The sequence below is a fragment of the Leguminivora glycinivorella genome, chromosome 12, assembly GCF_023078275.1.
Source record: "Leguminivora glycinivorella isolate SPB_JAAS2020 chromosome 12, LegGlyc_1.1, whole genome shotgun sequence".
Lineage (NCBI taxonomy): Eukaryota > Metazoa > Arthropoda > Insecta > Lepidoptera > Tortricidae > Leguminivora > Leguminivora glycinivorella.
Window position 1 is genome coordinate 6,845,569 of NC_062982.1, and position 20,814 is coordinate 6,866,382.

General features: G+C 37.7%; 1 protein-coding gene across 1 annotated transcript in view; it reads left to right on the forward strand.

Annotated features, from left to right (window-relative positions):
- LOC125231899 (armadillo repeat-containing protein 8-like) overlaps positions 1 to 20,599 on the forward strand; it is a 34,128-nt gene extending 13,529 nt beyond the window's left edge. Inside the window, exons 12-15 of the mRNA XM_048137497.1 lie at positions 12,419 to 12,598; positions 13,573 to 13,719; positions 15,824 to 15,990; positions 18,730 to 20,599. Of these exons, the coding sequence (XP_047993454.1) occupies positions 12,419 to 12,598; positions 13,573 to 13,719; positions 15,824 to 15,990; positions 18,730 to 18,769 (534 nt within the window). The 3' untranslated portion in view covers positions 18,770 to 20,599. The remainder of the gene's footprint in view (positions 1 to 12,418; positions 12,599 to 13,572; positions 13,720 to 15,823; positions 15,991 to 18,729) is intronic.
- Positions 20,600 to 20,814: the final 215 nt, after the last annotated feature.

Genomic DNA, 20,814 nt, shown 5'->3' on the forward strand with positions numbered 1-20,814 from the left:
CACACGCACACGCACACGCACACGCACACGCACACGCACACACACACACACACACACACACACACACACACACACACACACACACACACGCATTTATGTTTTTGATGGGATGTATATTCACATAAACACACATACAAATAGATTCAAATTAGACTACAACTAAACCATCTGCATTATAATGTTAACCTACATAAGCTCTCATACAATAGTATAGTCATTAGTCAAGTATGTCACTCTCCTGCATCTTTTCAGCTATATCTACCTACTTAAAAAATCACGTCAATTCGTCGTTTCGTCAGTCCTTCACCTTGAAAGACTGACAAACAATCAGACACAACACTTTCACATTTATAATATTAGTATGGATTTAACAGACACTTTTTAAGGTTCCGTAGTCAACTAGGAATGCTTATAGTTTCGCCATGTCTGTCTGTACGTCCGTCCGTCCGTCCGCGGATAATCTTAGTGACCGTTAACACTAGAAAGCTGAAATTTGGTACCAATATGTAAATCAATCACGCTGACAAAGGGCATAAGCTTGTATAATATATAATCAAATAATTATATATAAGACAAGCTTATGCCCGCGGCTTCGTTCGCGTTAGGCCTAATTTAGACGGCGTGCGAACTCGCATGCGATTTTAGTTACATTGCGGGCTGTTGAGGGTACATACAATTGCACAACCATCAAATACCGCAATGTAATAAAACTCGTATGCGAGTTCTCGTACCGTCTAAATGGGCCCTTATAGAGATAAAATAATTTTTAAGAAAAAAAAACCGTCGCCTTTCGGGTTCTGGTGAAAGCTACTTGCGAATGTTGGATTATGTAGAAATGTGTAGGTATTTTTTAAAACTGCTTTGAATGCTTTAATTATTAGATGGCAACACAAATGAATATACGTATAACGTTAAGGTTTGAGGAGTTTCCTCAATTCCTCATGAATCCGATTATAAGAAATTGAAGCTTGACAAACTTTGACTTGAAAACTCAATATGCTTAACAAACATAACTAAATAAATGTCACTGTTCTGAACCTAAAGGCATGCTTTTCTTACAAAAAATACCAAAGTCACTATGAGTGTGCCGTTCAGATTTTAGGAGTTCGGTTCTGACCATCATCAGCAGTTCCACTGCACCAAATGTCACTATTCTGGACGTAAGTGCATGCTGTTCTTATAAAAATACCAAAGTAACTACAAGCGTGCCGTTTAGATTTGAGGAGTTCGGTTCTGACCATCATCAGCAGTTCCACTGCACCAAATGTCACTATTCTGGACGTAAGTGCATGCTGTTCCTATAAAAATACCAAAAGTCACTATAAGCGTGCCGTTCAGATTTGAGGAGTTCGGTTGTGACCATCATCAGCAGTTCCACTGCACCAAATGTCACTGTTCTGGACGTAAGTGCATGCTTTTCTTACAAAAATACCAAAGTCACTATAAGCGTGCCGTTCAGATTTGAGGAGTTCGGTTCTAACCATCATCAGCAGTTCCACTGCACCAAATGTCACTATTCTGGACGTAAGTGCATGCTGTTCTTATAAAAATACCAAAGTAACTACAAGCGTGCCGTTTAGATTTGAGGAGTTCGGTTCTGACCATCATCAGCAGTTCCACTGCACCAAATGTCACTATTCTGGACGTAAGTGCATGCTGTTCTTATAATAATACCAAAGTCACTATGAGTGTGCCGTTCAGATTTGAGGAGTTCTGTTCTGACCATCATCAGCAGTTCCACTGCACCAAATGTCACTATTCTGGACGTAAGTGCATGCTGTTCTTATAATAATACCAAAGTCACTATGAGTGTGCCGTTCAGATTTGAGGAGTTCTGTTCTGACCATCATCAGCAGTTCCACTGCACCAAATGTCACTGTTCTAGACGTAAGTGCATGCTGTTCTTATAATAATACCAAAGTCACTATGAGTGTGCCGTTCAGATTTGAGGAGTTCTGTTCTGACCATCATCAGCAGTTCCACTGCACCAAATGTCACTATTCTGGACGTAAGTGCATGCTGTTGTTATAATAATACCAAAGTCACTATGAGTGTGCCGTTCAGATTTGAGGAGTTCTGTTCTGACCATCATCAGCAGTTCCACTGCACCAAATGTCACTGTTCTAGACGTAAGTGCATGCTGTTCTTATAAAAATACCAAAGTCACTATGAGTGTGCCGTTCAGATTTGAGGAGTTCTGTTCTGACCATCATCAGCAGTTCCACTGCACCAAATGTCACTGTTCTGGACGTAAGTGCATGATGTTCTTACAAAAATACCAAAGTCACTATAAGCGTGCCGTTCAGATTTGAGGAGTTCGGTTCTGACCATCATCAGCAGTCCCATTGCACCAAATGTCACTGTTCTGGACGAAAGTGCATGCTGTTCTTATAAAAATACCAAAGTCACTTTAAGTGTGCAGTTCAGATTTGAGTTCGGTTCAAACCATCATCAGCAGTTCCACTGCACCAAATGTCACTGTTCTGGACGTAAGTGCATGCTGTTCTTATAAAAATACCAAAGTCACTTTAAGTGTGCAGTTCAGATTTGAGTTCGGTTCAAACCATCATCAGCAGTTCCACTGCACCAAATGTCACTGTTCTGGACGAAAGTGCATGCTGTTCTTATAAAAATACCAAATAAAAGTCACTATAAGTGCACTACTTTACCTGTATTAGTGAGACAAATAAGACCTCTATAACTGAGATAAGCTTTTTCGACTGCACAGTCACATTTACCTCTACTAGTGAGACAGAGTGTATTTTTATATAGTCTCAGTAATAGAGGTAAATATCTATTAATGAGACTATATTTGAAAAATTACATTCACTTCATTGTTTGTTTAGAATGGTATAGGAATTTACCTCTGTATTTGAGACACAGTCAATCCATGACCTTTGTAACTTTTTAAATTAATTGTTTGTCATTAATTGTACATATATGTAGGTATAAAGAGGTAAGGTACCTTATGATCGAAAGTTTATTTTATATGCCGGTGTATGAAGCATTTTGTCCAGCACTGTAGTCATTGTGAATTGATGTGTAAGGGTCTCCCCAAACCTATCGACGCGAAATATGCTCTAGCCGACCAAAAATCGCTCGTTAGTTCATCTTCATAGATGCTTTCGCGACATCGATTTTTAGTCGGTGAAAGCCATGAAATCGGCTTTGCCAATAGGTTTGAGGAAACCCTATCCAATAAATAAACCCTTTGTAATTTGACGATCCATTCCAGGAGATTTATTAGAAATGGTATGGAATTGTAATTATTTACCTACTTTTAAGAACTATGCACAATGAGCTGCAGAAGTGGATGGCGAATTTATAATATTTCCATGCAATTTTGCAGGTCACTGTACGATTTAACACATACAACATAGCGTAGGTACTATACTTGACGATCATAATATGAATTCCTTAAACGATCGTAGATTGTCATGCAAATTTTATTTTAGTTTTCGTATAAAACATAATGTAGTATTGCTTATGAATAAATAATTTACAGTCTAATTATCATAGGAGGTAGGGCTGGTAGGGCATAGCGAGTGATATTCCGCTTTGTGTGTTAGGGCACAGCACAGCGGATATCGTCTCGCTCGAATCTAGAGCAGAGCCCAACTGGGGTAGTACCTCCGCCTTACAGAAGTCCGCAGCCAAATAGCACTAGACCCTACTCATAGTGCCTGCCGGTGAGTAAGGCTGCCAGAGCTCAACGAGGGTGCGGTGTGCTGGATGACGGGAGGACTTACGGAACTAACTTGTTCCGTCTATTGTCCTTTGAGTCGTCGGCAACCCGAACCCTCCTTGGAACTTATACACTCCTTTTTGCTGTGTACCTACTTAACACAGCAAAAGGGAATGTACAAGTTTCTAATGGGGTGGCAACGCGCATGTGACAAGAATGTACTTGAGTTGCAGGCGTCCATAGGTTATGATGACCGCTTTCCATCAGGCGGACCGTACGCTTGTTTGCCACCGACGTAGTATAAAAAAATTGTATTATGAAATAAATGAATCTTGTCTAAATGTGCCTAAGATGTTAAAAAAAACCGGCCAAGAGCGTGTCGGGCGGGCCACGCTCAGTGTAGGGTTCCGTAGTTTTCCGTATTTTTCTCAAAAACTAATGAACCTATCAAGTTCAAAGCAATTTTCCTAGAAAGTCTTTATAATGTTCTACTTTAGTGATTTTTTTCATATTTTTTAGGGTTCCGTAGTCAACTAGGAACCCTTATAGTTTCGCCATGTCTGTATGTCCGTCCGTCCGTCCGTCCGTCCGTCCGCGGATAATCTCAGTAACCGTAAGCACTAGAAAGCTGAAATTTGGTACCAATATGTATATCAATCACGCCAACAAAGTGCAAAAATAAAAAAATGGAAAAAAATGTTTTATTGGGGTACCCCCCCTACATGTAAAGTGGGGGCGGATATTTTTTTTCATTCCAACCCCAACGTGTGATATATTGTTGGATAGGTATTTAAAAATGAAGAAGGGTTTACTTAGATCATTTTTTGATAATATTAATATTTTCGGAAATAATCGCTTCTAAAGGAAAAAAAAGTGCGTCCCCCCCCCTCTAACTTTTGAACCCTATGTTCAAAAAATATGAAAAAAATCACAATAGTAGATCTTTGTAAAAACTTTCTAGGAAAATTATTTTGAACTTGATAGGTTCAGTAGTTTTTGAGAAAAATACGGAAAACTACGGAACCCTACACTGAGCGTGGCCCGACACGCTCTTGGCCGGTTTTTTTTAACTTATGGTTCAAAAGTTAGAGGGGGGGGGACGCACTTTTTTTTCCTTTAGGAGCGATTATTTCCGAAAATAATTAATATTTTTAAAAAACGATCTCAGTAAACTCTTATTCATTTTTAAATACCTATGCAACGATATATCACACGTTGGGGTTGGAATGAAAAAAAATAACAGCCCCCACTTTACGTGTAGGGGGGGGGTACCCTAATAAAACATTTTTTTCCATTTTTTATTTTTGCACTTTGTTGGCGTGATTGATATACATATTAGTACCAAATTTCTGCTTTCTAGTGCTAATGGTTACTGAGATTATCCGCGGACGGACGGATGGACGGACGGACGGACGCACGGACGGACGGACGGACGGACGGACGGACAGACGGACAGACAGACATGGCGAAACTATAAGGGTTCCTAGTTGACTACGGAACCCTAAAAACGGCCAAGTGCGAGTTGTACTCGCGTTGCAAGGGTTCCGTACACTACAAGAAGGGCTTCCCCCTTCGAGTCCCAAGCATCTATATGTACCTATTTACTTATATTTTACTGACATCATATGATGTCGCTGGGACTCGAATGGTTAAAAAATTATTTAAAAACATATTTTTGAAACTTAGTATCTCGCTCACGCTCTTTCATTTGATATGTAACACAATAGGTACGTATACTTCAAAAAACTTCAGTTTTTAATTTTCACTTTTAAATTACATGTCCATCTTTGGCTCACAGGTTAACATACCTGTGCCAAAATTTCAAGTTGATCGGTTGAGTAGTTTTGGAGAAAATTAGCTGTTACAGACGGACAGACAGACGCACGAGTGATCCTATAAGGGTTCCGTTTTTCCTTTATGAGGTACGGAACCCTAAAAACTGAGTTATTGAATTATGGAATAGTTTCTTATTAGATATTCACGTAATCATTTGTGTACCTACACAAACACTGAAACTAAACATTGTACCCGTTTGAAATTATGAAATTTCCAGAATTAAGTGTACTATAATTATTTGAATTAGAAGAAACGTAACTTATTGCTGGATATAACTTTCCTCAGATGTTAATTTAATATTATAGTTCAACTGGACAGTGTTATGGAATAAGCGATCAAGCGACAGTTAGTTGAAATCGAGAAAATGAGCTAGAAAGATTTGAAATTTGAATCAGTTGTTGTAAGTTCATTTATAAAGTAAAAAAGTTAATTTTAACATTGAACCTATAAAAGTGTTCATAATTTAAATAGATAAAAAAAATAACACCATACCTATTCAAGTTTCGAAGTTATTAACGTTTTCCGCTTGATTCTTTATTGAACTAATACTGGGATGAGGTTAATTTATTTCGCCGTAGCGTACTATGAGACATATTTTGTCGCTTGATTCTTTTCCCCTCACTAGCTCGGAAACACGTGTTTTGTCCTTCAATACCAGCGGGTAAAAACGCATTTTATCCACTAGTGGGTAAAGTAATTTGACCTTGAATAAAGTCAAATTAACTGCTTTAAAATTGATAAAAGTAGGTGAATCTAGTAATAAAGATGATTTAACGCCTGTGGAACTACTGGAAGCAGTGATAAACGCATTTTTTGCGTTGTAGTTTCCTCGCTATAGTGAGGGGAAAAAATTTGTGTTACACTCGGGTGCAAATGTATTTTACTTCTCGTGTGTTAAAAAACTCGCAAGTTCAGGATTCTATTCTCGAACCACTCGCTTCGCTCGTGGTTCAACTATAGAATCCTTTCACTTGCTCGTTTTTCAATTCCACACTCGGCGTTAAAATACAACTTTGCCCCCTTGTATAACAAATAACTATTAATGCAAATTGTTAGAGATAAAGTGAATACTGGAATAAAATAAAATTCCATATATTTGAGTAAATAGTGCTATTGTAAATAAATCAACAACAATGTTTTCCTCCACAATGATTAGGACTAATCCGTCTAACAATTTAGTTTTGTTCTCCAATCAACTTTTTTAAATAAATGTCAAAAAAATCAGCATATATGGCAAAATTGGCATTGTAACTAATAATAATTCATTAGTACTAGCCAGGATTGCACACATAAGATATTATGATATAACAAAACCTCTTGATACTTAGTTCTCATTAAGCGAAATATCCTGCAATTTCAAATATGTAGCAACGAATTAAACGACACTATTAGGGCGGTTAAATCGATATTGCGTTTATAAATCATCAAAACTTTAAACCAAAACGAATTAATAACATTTTTATGGCGTTTAACTCGATTTTGCGATTTAGAATATACGCTTATTATAATTTGTAAAAGTAAATTTGGCGTTCAATTCGTTTTTACGTAACGACTTAGTACACAGGGCCATACAAATTTTAACGTGTCGCTTGATTCTACCCCTTAAAATAAGGCTGTAAGCATGATTTTTCAACAAAGAAATAGTCAATACTATAGATTATCACATTTATATCCGAACTGCATTCATAACTTTTTTTTCGGATTTTGGCGCTTAGTTCGCTATTCCATAACACCGTCCAACTTAAAACATCGAAGTGCTGGGCGTCCTAGCCGTGTGATTCAAATTTAAAAACATGGTTCTTCAGCACTCGCTCGCTTGATAAAATGTTAAAAATAACACCGGTACCTGCCCCTAATGTATCACGTCTAATGACTCGAGACAGGAAGTGCTTCGATGTGACATTTTAACTAGAGATGGGCGGCTTGGGAAAATAGCCCGATTTGGGTAGATATCTGCTAGGTATTTACCAGGGTAGTCCGTTACACCAATCTACCCGATATCGGGTATTTACCTTTTCTCTACCCCTAATGGGTGGGTATAAATAAATATTGTAATAAAATGGGTCATAAATTGAATTTAATCGTGAAAAAATGTTTTCTTGGTATTGTATAATATATTTATATTTTATTAATATAGTTCTATAAACATATATCGAAGTATTTGTATTGAATAAGGAATTTGTTAAATATCATTGACATGCTTGTGTGTTTGTTACCTCCTCCTCCTAAACGGCTGAACCGATGGGGATGAAATTTTGTGTGCTTATTATAGTTCCTCTCAAGTAACAATTTCTGGTCCTATAGTGGTCGAGGACACCAAATTAAATCACACTAAATGGTCCTATAAATAGTCTATATTGGTACTGTAGAGCCGATTTGGCGCAATTATGCAGCCATTTAGTGATATAATAGGCCTATAGCAGTATCATCCGTGACGTTTAAGGTCTATAATGGTGATGTAATGATGACTATTGTGCTAATTTGTTGACATAGAGGACACAGTAACGCTATTATAGTATCAATGTATGCTATAGTAGCATTTGAGATTCCGTTATACAGGTTATTTTGTTCTATAATAGCAGTTGCCGTCCCTTTTAATGCGAAATTTCTAAAATAATTTAATGTGTGTAATATTTAACAAAAACTGTTCTAAACGAGGAACTTAACGAAAAGTGGCGTGTGAACTTGTGAAGTTTAGTGTCAATTAACATAATTTGGATTTCGTATACTTCCATCATTACTGCAAAAAGGTATGCGATGGAAATTTTACCGTTAAAAGAATATTAGTTTAATGGAGTATTTTAAATGCGCCCTCGATTTATACCATGTTTTGAATAAAATAAATAAATATAATTTAATACAATAAAATTATTGGCACCATAGTTTCTACTATGGATCCAAGAAGTAAAACATACGCTTTTATAGTTCGACTATATCACTTATCATACGCATTCACTGACATAAGCCCGCCATCGTGGATTCAAATTGATTCAATTAGGGTTGCATGAGAATTTAACTATGATCCAGTTTAACTTATAAGTTCTTTATATAGAAAACAATACTTGTTTTCAATGTTTTACTATAGAAAGATCTTTTAAACAGTATTAATAAATGTTGTTTTCTTTTTAGTATGACAAATCTAAACTACAATTGGTCGCTATGTGTATTTTTAAAGTTAATTTCTAGAAAAACACTGTACGGAACCAGATACCGCATCTTTGGCCTGATTTCATAATTACGATGTATAAACACCATAAAGCAGCCTTTTAAGGTCAAAATTGTCATTTAAAAGTAATCGTTTTCTACTCTTATATATCTGATTTGGTTTATAAAACATATAGTAAACTCAGCTATAACGCTATTGTGTTTTAAAAGAGATACCGAAATCATTATTCAACAGGTCTGTGATATTTAAAGAGTCATTGTGGTGTATACGGCGATGAGATATAAAAGGCATTAGAAAACGACTATAACCTTTTCAAAGCTATATAAACGTATCCTGAAAACTTCATTATAAAAATAGCTCTATAATGGTATTCATATCACTACTATACAGTGTTAAATACTATAGCAGTGTTTTCCAAAGCCACTATATCCCAAAATAGTGGTATAGTTAGGTTTTAAATCTGTTAAAACACAACTACTAAAAATACTATAAGCGGCTTGTTGGTAACCTTAATAGCGCAAATTGATTGCATAACAGTGATTTCTAACACCATTATACAGTAATATTGTTCTATAATAGTCATATTTGATCCTGTTATAGACCAGGCCTATAGCGGCTCTATAAAATGGTGATATAAACGTTTACATCACTTCCTAATAACACCTTTAAGCTGTATAACGCAACAACTATAGCGGCTTGTCGGGAACCTTAGTAGCGCAAATTGATTGCATAGCAGTGATTCCTAACACTATTATACAATAATATAAATAAATAAATAAAATATAAATATTGGGGACACCTTACACAGATCAACTTAGCCCCAAACTAAGCAAAGCTTGTACTATGGGTGCTAAGCGACGATATACAATACTTAAATAGATAAATACATACTTATATACATATAATACATCCATGACTCAGGAACAAATATCTGTGCTCATCACACAAATAAATGCCCTTACCGGGATTCGAACCCAGGACCGCGGCTTAGCAGGCAGGGTCACTACCGACTGAGCCAGACCGGTCGTCGTATAGACCTATAGTAGTCATATTTGATCCTGTTATAGACCAGGCTTATAGCGGATCTACAAAATGGTGATATAAACGTTTACATCACTTCCTAATAACACCTTTTAGCGGTACAAGCTTATAGAGCTAAAAGGTGTGACTGGAGGCTTTTATACGACAGGCGGTCACGCCGAAAACCTTTATACGACATCTATAGTAGCTTTTAGCGTCGAAAACCAAAATTATAGCACTAAAATGTTACTTGCTGTTTGTTTGGTAAAGCCTACTATCTAGCCGAAGTCCAGTATCTAGCCGAAGTCACATAGAAGGCATTATTACAGTCCGAATTCAAAGCAAGTGTCTAATTAAAATCACACATGGACGTGGCGCTTGTTTAACTAAGTACAAACTAAATTATAAGTATCCCATAAATAAAAATAAAAAAAGTAATTGACCGGTCAAGTGACTTATTGCACCCTTTCAATACGGATGCAACTACCTGGCGTTTTGCAAAGCTGTGACCTCATTGGCTAATGAATTTGAATTTGTCTGTCCACCGTGTTTAAGTTAAGTAAGTTATTTGAATACTTAGTGGGTCTAAAACATCTGGGGAATACAACTTTTTAATTGAATGTGGTAAATTACACATGATATATGGAATATTTGGAATCTCTGTTAACATTTTAATATTAGTTAGTCAAATATATATATTTATTTTAGTAGAAAAATATATTTCAGTCATGTAAATTAAGAATAATCTTTAATTTCATAGATTATTTTTTATACCCGCTCATTTGGGTAGATACGGGTAAATATTACCGGGTAGATTGGGTAGATATGGGTATTTTCCCGGTATTTACCCGTCAGCGCCCATCTCTACTCTAGAAGACTATATTCTCTTTGATTGTACTAATATGGATTCAGAAACCGGTTGACGACCGGTCTGGCGCAGTCGGTAGGGGCCCTGCCTGCTACGCCGCGGTCCCGGGTTCGAATCCCGGTAAGGGCATTTATTTGTGTGATGAGCACAGATATTTGTTCCTGAGTCATGAATGTTTTCTACGTATATAAGTATTTATATATTATATATAAATACTTGAGAGTCGTGTTCAATGCGCGCAGCGACGTAGACGCGTTGATGAGTAATTAAAATAAATTGCGAATTAGCGCGGCTACAGCCGCGCTGACGATTTGACGCGATGGATCACTCCAAATCGAGTCAACCCATCGTGAATGAATTCCTCGCCTTTCTACAACTGAAGAACAAGCTGTTGCTGGAAGGAAAGATGGATGCGGCTGCTGCTATGCAGATGAGTTCTCGTGCGTCGAGTTTTACCATCGAGGACATCTGCCAAGCGAAGCAAGTGCTGTGCCAGTCCCTGGGGATCGTCGGCACATATGTACCTCACCGGAGAGGTGATGAAACCGGGGAGAAGACCCTTCAAGACATTAAGAAGATCCTGAAGGAGTATGAAGACCGGATTCCGGAGTTTGTAGCGACGGATACCATCCTGCCGTCGTGTGATCCGGATCTTGTTGATATTCGCTGCTTGGTTAAGGAAATCGTGGCCCTTAAATCAAGTCTAGCCGAAGTTAAAGTTAAGTTTGAAGCCAGCCTAATCACAATAGCCGAATTACGTAATGAAGTCTCTACTTTGCGTAATGCTCCAATTCGGTCGGCGGTTTCAAATATTATTAATAATGATATTCGGACTGACACTAGTGTTAAGTCGGTCAGTATGCGCGATGCTGACACGCTGAAAAGTCCAGCACGTGCCGCCGCTCCGCGCGCGCCCCCCCTGCGCGCGCGACTGCCCCCGTGACCTCGAAACCACGTCAGCGTGATTATGCTGGCGTCGCAGCCGGTCAGCTTGTCGCAGCCAGCCGGGTCAATGCACCTAATAAGGGGTGTGAAGAACCAGTGGAAGAGAATTCCTCCCGCGCTAAAGTCGATAAGGAGGGATTCACACTGGTGGAACGGAAGAAGAAGGCGCGCAGGGCACCTCGTAAGACTCTGTGTGGCACCGCAGAGTCGGTTAATTCTGGTCTACGAGTTGCAACACCGAGTAAGGCGCTCTACGTGTCCCGTCTTCATTACTCCGCCGTGGCTGACGATGTGGTGGAGTACGTTCGCCGGAAGACTGGCTACACGCTGAGGGTACACCAGCTACAGTCGCGTCATTACGTGCACTTCAGTTCGTTCGTGGTGCGCGTGCCGCGGCCGCTGCAGGACACCATCGCGAGCGCAGACTTCTGGCCGAAAGGTGTGCTTTTTCGGCGGTTCCGGGGCAACTTGCCGAATCCTACACCGGGGCAAACGACGCAACGGAGCCACGCTGTTTCGTCATCGCCCAAATCAATTGTTTAGTTATAATACTTTTATTCTTTGTAATGTTTTTTTTTTTATTATTTAATTTCATGACGCATTGGATTTATCTGTAATGTCATTGAAATATGTTTTCAAATAAATAAAAAAAATAAAATATATATCGTTGTCTGAGTACCCACAACACAAGCCTTCTTGAGCTTACCGTGGTCCTCAGTCAATCTGTGTAAAAATGTCCTATAATATTTATTTTTTTATTTTTATTTTTAGAAACAGTAAATTACCTAAATGACGCTTATTTGTCCTGTTTCTAGACAGGAAATTTATGATGGTGCCGAATCCTATTTACGTCTCTAGACAAACTAATGGCAAAATAAAAAAAAAAAAACTATTTCAGGCTGAGCAAAAAGTGAAGCAACGGATCTTATCCTGTCTCGGCACGGAGCAGATGTTCCGATTACTGAGCGACGCGGACACGCGAGTTATAATGAAAACGTTGGGTTTGCTCCGAAACTTGTTGTCCACGAGGCAACACATTGACGCTATTATGAGCGAGTACTCGTCACAAGTTATGCAGGTAACTATATCTCACTTGTTTTATTAGAAATCGGCGACGAAATAAGATCTATCATTCTATCTCCGGTATTCCTACGTTTAGAATATTCTGAAGTAGTAAGTTACTTTGGTATTGGAACCGAATAGTTGTTCCGATTACTAAGCGACGCGGACACGCGAGTTATAGTGAATAAGCTGGGCTTATTTCGGAACTTGGCCACGAGGCAACACATTGACGCTATTATGAGCGAGTACTCTCGCAAGTTATGCAGGTAACTATATCTCACTTGTTCTATTCATAATGCATCTTTTAATTTAATATTCGAAATTGTATTTAGACTGAAATTGTATTAATCTTAATTTAATTGCTGTTAAATAATTGACGAACGTGAAATATTTATAATATTATTAATAAAATGTCTATGTCTAACCTATCCACAAAATTAAAATTTTGAAAAAACTCTTACATAGTGTATTACATTTTTAGATTTCTAGATTTTCTTTTTCTTTTCTTTTGTTTCCAATGCACCGCCTACACTCTTCTTTGTTTTGCCTTAAGGTTGACTGGTAGAGAATGCCTCATGGCAGCCATGGCATTAAGTTCGCCTTTTGTACATTAAGTTTGTCTTTTGTGCAATAAAGTTTAAATAAATAAATAGTGGGCCGATTTCCATCAAACATGGCTAAGAGCACTCCCGACTAATGCAGCTTTCAAACAAAAAAAAATCGATTCACCCGTTTGGGAGCTACGATGCCACAGACAGACACACACACAGACAGACAGACACGTCAAACACTTATAACACCCCGTCGTTGGAAGATAAAAACCAGCAACGAAATAAGATCCATCTCCGGTATTTTTCAAAAATAACTATTATGATCTGGACTGAAAAACCTATTGTGGCGATATCTGTAAAATACTTTGATTTGTCACATTGGTAGATTTAACCCCTTTGAAAGGTGACAGACAATATGTGATATTTATTTCTCTTTCAGGCGGTAATAGTAGTACTGGAAGGTTCTTACCCCGCCGAAGTGAAGGAGCAAGCGCTGTGTATACTCGGCAATATCGGAGACGGCGAGAAGGCCAAAGATCTAATTATGGCCAACGAGGATGTACTGAGGAAGCTGGTTGACTACCTGGTAAGTAAATGCATCAGTAGAATTGTGTATTGGGTTTAATAGGAGCGTTTGCTTGCAGCTACATTTTTACAGACGGGAGACATTTGTTCAGTACACGAGAACGCGCGATAGACGATAAAATAGCAGGCCGTCCCTATCGCACTATTTGTAAGTGCGATAGGGACGGCCTGATATTTTATCGTCTATCGCGCGACCATGCTTCCCGTGCAGTACTCGAGACTCAAATAAAACCGAATATGTACCGAAGTCATTAATGTATCCATACTGATATTATAAATGGGCGTAGTTGCGCAGAAACGTTCCAATCCACATGAAATTGTCATTAAGTTTTAGACCTTGTATGAAAAACAAAAGTCTTTCATTTCAATGACAATTACAGATGGATTGGAACGTTTCTGCGTAACTACGTCCAAATGGGAAAGTGTGTGTCTGTTTGTTTGTCCGTCTTTCACGGCAAAACGGAGCGACGAATCGACGTGATTTTTGAAGTGGAGATAGTTAAAGGGATGGAGAGTGACATAGGGGTGGAAGTTTGTATGGAGCATTCAGTAAATTTCGAATTTAACGCGAGTGAAGCCGCGGGCAAAAGCTAGTTGTCCATAAAAATAATGTTTTTATTCAATCTTTTCATCCAAAGGTGCATTCTTGACCGATCATCATCATAAATTTAAGAGCTGGGCTCTTGTCGGTGAAGCAATCTCCAGCTATGTCTTTCCCGGGCTTTTTCTTTGACAGCCTGATACGACACGACATTCACTTTTTCTTTCACTTGGTCCATGTATGCCCTCTTTTTTTTTTTGAGAATTAAACATTTTTATTGGTAACTTGTAAAAATAAACACAGTTCATTAAAACATATAAAAACACTTAAATTAAAATCTTACAAATAAAATAAAACTAAATTATAACTAAATCACTACTTAAAAATAAGCTTATAATAAATAATACTAAAGAAATAATTAGAAAATAATAATAAAAATAAAAGAACCCAATTATAAAACTCTTTGGCTTTCCCCTCTTCCTTCTACTTTCCCTTCTATGATGATCTTGACGAATTCGTCGTGTCGTAACAGGTGTCCCAACATATTTCCTTTTCTGCATTCAACAGTTCTTAAATTAAAATACACCCTTTTTCTTTCACTCTGTTTAAGACTTCCTCGCAATTATAACTAATATGTAATTTAAAGTGTTATGTATTCACGCACGTATGCACGCCCTCACACGTAATACACACACGCGTTCTTAGCGATAAATGATTATGAACCATTTGAAGAGTCAGGTCTACACAGATCGAGGCTTATCGCGATGTGCACGCGCGGCAAATACCTAACGGCCCGGCCACGACATTGGTCTAAGCGCGACAGCGGTGAGCGGCAGCCATACCGATACATTATACAAAAGTTCCATTACATTCAATAAATTCCCACTATAGTAACATTTGTCCAATAACCAGCCTGTCAGTTTACGCTTAAAGAGAGGACCTCGCAGTAGTCTTATCTCTTAATTTATATAAATTCTAATAACCGTCTGTATAGGCTACTAGACTCATATCTAATTTGGCACAATAAATGATTGTCTTCTGTAATATTTGACATAAGAAACCAATATTTAATGATTTTGTGTATTAAATGTGTACGATGACTACGTATTTTTAATTAAAAAATGTGAGTTTTTTTTTAATTTTGGCCACCGAAAACGCTGTCGGCCGTGTAGTGATGTCATAGAATTCATGTCAAATCAGTCACTGACATAATGACCTTTATGCCTCGTACTTAAAATGTCAGAAAGTGTTGTTTTCGCACTGAATGACTTCATTCACATAAAATATATAGATGACATGGCTGATGTTGTTTTTGCCTGATTACGTAAAAGTATTATTTAAAAATATTTTTTGCGGTTCATAAGTCATAATACATAAGTATGTTTCGTGTTACTATCATTATATATGAAATGTAATGTATGGTTTAAAGCAATAAATAAATAAATAAAAAAAAAATATATATAGTGATATTTTTATTCGGTTAATTGGACAGTAGTCAAGTAGCCTATTAGCTTTCTGGACATTGCCTCGCTTTGCGCGAAGCTGACCTGCGTATGTTTCCCAGGCGCACCCGGAGAGCAAGCTTCAAGAAGCGGCCCTATTCGTGGCCGGCAACCTGGTGTGGCGCGGGGAAGCTGGCGCGGCCGCTCGGCAAGCGCGCCTGGCGTCGCTCGGCGTGCTGCGAGCGCTGCAACTTCTGCGCGCGCGCCGCGACCACCAGCTGCACGACAAGTTAGTATACTCTGTCAAAAAAGTCTGTCAGTAAATAAGAACAAAGAAAACTATAGGTATTAGGGTGTCCCTTATTTTACGATTTACAGAAATTAGTAACGCATACCCCCTAAATGGGTTCGTTTTACCCCAACACATCCTCAAAATAAATTTCAGCTCATCCCTATAACTGGAACCCGTGCCGACTTTCATGCAATTTCCCATACATTGTATGAAAATCAAAGACCTTTACAGGGGACAGCTCAATCACATTTTTTGCCATACGAAATTAAACCTTATTACTGAAACAGAAAGTCGATCGTATCAGACTAGCGAAAACGGTCCACATGAGAGGGCATTGTTTGGGCTGGTGTCCCTCTCGCACGTGTTGCCAGTGTTAATGAGGTTCCCATATTAGTAGTATTTTTATCTGTATATTACCTGACTTTATAACTTCTTATTTTATTTTAATGTTATATTCAAACTAGGGTTTCGATATATTTCAAAAAATTTGAAAATAATTATAATGTAATTATTTTGATGCCAGTAAATCAAAGATTTGTATAATTAAAAAATACTTTCAATTGGGTGTTAGTAGATTTAGTAGTAACTTTGAAAATTGACTGGTATCCCCAATTTATGACAGTGATGACGTCACTGAATAATGTTGACATTGTCAGCAAGTGCGAGAGGGACACCAGCCCAAACAATTACCTCTCATGTGGACACACTTTTTGATCTAACTAAACAATCTAGTTTAATAATTCTAAATCTATGATGAAAATCCAAAAAATAAATTTTTAATTTTCATATTTTTTTTGACATTTACCGAGTATAGTACTGCCGTATAAACAATATTTCACATAAACATCTCGATGCGAACAAAAAAACAATGCGAAATAAATAAAAATATCAACTTAGTGTCTTAAGCAAATTTCTCCATAGTAATTTGTATGGGAACTTCAGGTGCAAGTCGGCACGGGTTCCTCTTACAGGAATGAACTGAAATTTTTTATCATGGTATTTTGGGGTAATATGATCATATTAAGAGGGTATGCGTTGTTAATTTTTCGAAAGATTAAAATAAGGGACACCCTAATAGGTATCCTTTTCTCTAGCACCCTAAAGAAAAGGATGCATATAGTTTTCTTTGTTCTTATTTACTGACAGACTTGTTTGACAGAGTATATCGTCACTACTTTTAAAAAAACTTGTATCTTCGTCTGTCAATGATAAGAAAATTGTAGTAAGTATGTATGGAATGCATAAAGACTTACTGCGTTTTAACTTTGAGGAACAGCGTGAGATACGAGATTTTTTAAAAGTAGTGACGATATTTACAATTATCACACGACCTTTTTTTAACGAGGCGATATGCCTTACGCATACCGTCCCAGGCGCAGGGACTGACCTGGGATGGTTATGTGGGACGGCCATATAGACTAATGAGATCCACGGTTTACCCACTAAAACCCCTCGATTGCCACCTCTGGGCTGTAGGACGAGATCACAAGCACGTTTCGGCACTCCTCTGTAACAAATACCGACCGATCTAGCCGAAGTGACAATCGTTGACGTTACGTGGCGACCGAAACACATTGGCTATGACGCTCCTATAAGGAGTTGTTAGGGTCCTACTGGGACTTATAAATTATAACGCGGACTGTATCAACATAGGCTGGTTTATTCCGCCTTAATTACAACTTAAAATCCCGGCCAAACAGTTATAAAATTAAATATTCGTCCGTTGCCGGTAAGGTAGGTTGGCGGTGAGCGTCCGTGCCGCGCGCTGCTCGCGGGCCCCGCCGCCCGCGCGTCTCCCGTGCGTATGTCGAGTACTCCACTTGCTGCCCGGGTTGAAGTAGTAGAGAAGACTTCAAGAATCTGGAAGGGGACACTATTTGAAGGGCATACAATAACAATGACCGATACCTACGATACGCTACGAAGCGTAAACGGTTGTAACGTTGGCTAATTACCCAGAGATAACACAATTAATATACCGTTTACCGGGATGAATGGGGATGCCAAGGGTGTTACACATAACTTGTTATATTCCATTGAAATGAATAGAAGAATAAAACTGTATCAATCAATCAATCAATCAAAATATTCTTTATTCAAATAGGCTTACAATAAGCACTTTTAAATTGTCAACAGTGTACAATATTCATCTTATTCTAAATATCAGAGCAATTTATTGGTGCAATAAACAATATTATTTTAAAACTATCATACCAGTTCGTGTAAATAATTCATAGTAAATCACATTTTACGTTTTATCCCTATTTGCCCGAGCCATCCTCGATATTCACCCTGGTTGACGATACTTATGCACGATACTTACTTGTGTGTTTGACGACCGGTCTGGCGCAGTCGGTAGTGACCCTGCCTGCTACGCCGCGGTCCCGGTTCGAATCCCGGTAAGGGCATTAATTTGTGTGATGAGCACAGATATTTATTTCTGAGTCATGAATGTCTTCTATGTATATAAGTATTTATATAATTATTATATATATCGTTGTCTGAGTACCCATAACACAACACAAGCCTTCTTGAGCTTACCGTGGGCCTCAGTCAATCTGTGTAAGAATGTCCTTATAATATTTATTTAAATACTGTAGTAAAGATTCACCTAATTTTAATTTACAGAATGAAACATAAAATTACAGAACCATCAACAACACACATAACTTAACGAAATGGAATTTCCATTATGTTATTACAGCCAGATATATTAAAAGACTCATTTATTTTCAGAGTGAAGACGGCCCTAGCTCAGTTCAGCGATTTCACATAATACCGCCGCAGCCCGAGGCGCAAGCGCCCGCGACTCGAGTAACCCGAGTCTCGGGTCTCCCGAGTCTCGAGTCTAGCCGCGAGTCCCGCGCCGAAGGTCCACATGTGATAGTCCACGGACAGTGAGTTTTCCAGTCATAAACTAAATTAGTTCTCAACATTAATGTAAGCTAAAGTAACGACGTTAAACACTAAGAATTTCGTTCATTGACCCCGACTGTTCCTATATCCATCGCACATGCTCATAGTTATATTTACTCTCCCACTCACGCTGTGCTATTGAGCAAAAGGATCTCCTTTTCTCAGCTGTATAAGTGCGCGCGTGTGACAAAGATAGAAATAGAGGTCAATGTACGAAGTTATTAGTGGTTAGCGTCTTTACAAAATAGGACTTGTAGGTTAGGTTTAATGTACATAGCTAAGTTCGCTTAATTGTTATCTCGTCTTATGAAACGTTATTGACTATTTATTTTTAATATAATAATGACATTGAATGTCTACTCGGACTCGATTCATTGCTAACGTGTTGAAAATTAAATTAAATTTATTGACCTGAAAATTGATTGGTTAATTCAAACGGTTTTTTTAAACTGCTTGGAATATCGGAATTTTCACGTGTCAAAAATAAACGCTTTGAAAATTATACTAAATTGAATTTTTAATATTTTGAAACTAAATGTTGTTTTCAACGATCGAGGTGCTCAACCCTCGCACTTTATAGGCTGGGGCGTACATATAATTGTCAGTAAAAAATAAACTTATGTTCATTTTATGTGCAGATTTTCTCCAAATACTTTTTTTTTGTCAGCATCCTTTTTTACATTTATGATTGTATAGTTTATCCTCGTAAGGCCCAGGCAAATTTTCCGATGTTTGATTTGGAACTTTTTTATTTCTGTGGAAAATACAATTAGATTTTTAAATTCAAAACTCGAATATAATTTCTACTTTTACAAGTACAGTCAACCAATTGGAACCCTAGGCCACTCTACAACCATGTCAAAATGACAAGCTGTATGAGATTTCTTACAATCTGATTTATATCGCCACTATGACATAGTTCTACAGTGGCCTAGGGTTGACTGCGACTGTACACCGACTTTATGCTTTTTAGAATTTTTACTGGCTTTTCTTTGGCTCCGGCCTCAAATTTAGTGAAGTAGAAGTAGTAAAACTACAATAGTGTAATTTTTTATCAACTTAGGTACTGTTGGCTATTGGATAATGCAAGTGACTGTAGTTTGGGTAGCTTTTGATAACGTGAGTTTGTCTATACGACTGTACTAAACTTTTCTAGGTGTATAACATCCTTCAAGGTATAAAAGTTTGAGAAAATGTACAAAACTCGAATAATACGACAATTGCATGAAAGACTAATTCTAGTACTGGTGAAGAATGTATAGGTGAGGTGATATTCTCTTTGTGAGTCCAGACAATTGATAATAATTCGCAACTCTAAGGAATGTGAGGCGGGGCTCAAAGTTTCAGTAATTTCAATCATAAATGCACATGGGGCGTAAGTTAAATATTGCAAACGAGATAGTTAAATCGCGATGGCCTGACGCAGGGATTTAAAGAATTGAATTAGCGATATTATTTCGCTCTTACAATGTTTTTCACCACTCTTGCAATAAAATATGTTGTAAAAAAAAAAAAAAATGGTACTAGAATTTCATAACCCCGTAAGGATGAAGCATTCTAACTTTCACTACATGTGCCTGAATTGTTCACTTACTGAGCAAGTGTGATGAGGTTTTTTTTCCTTCCGCGGATCTTTTAGTCCCGCCTAAAGTGAGAATTTCTTTTTTTTTTTGCCATTTTTTTATTTTGATTTTTTTAGGGAATTTTAGGTCAATTGTACTCAGAATCACGAGTACTTTCAATCTCACTGGGAGACAAATGTACGGAAAATGGTAACAAACAAAATAGGAAAAAATCGTATGGGGCAGTTTTTTTAACTACTAGGATTGAAAAAGCTAGTGATTCTGAGTATTAATAGCATAATATTTTTCAAAAATATCACATTTCATAAAAGGCAAAAAAAAA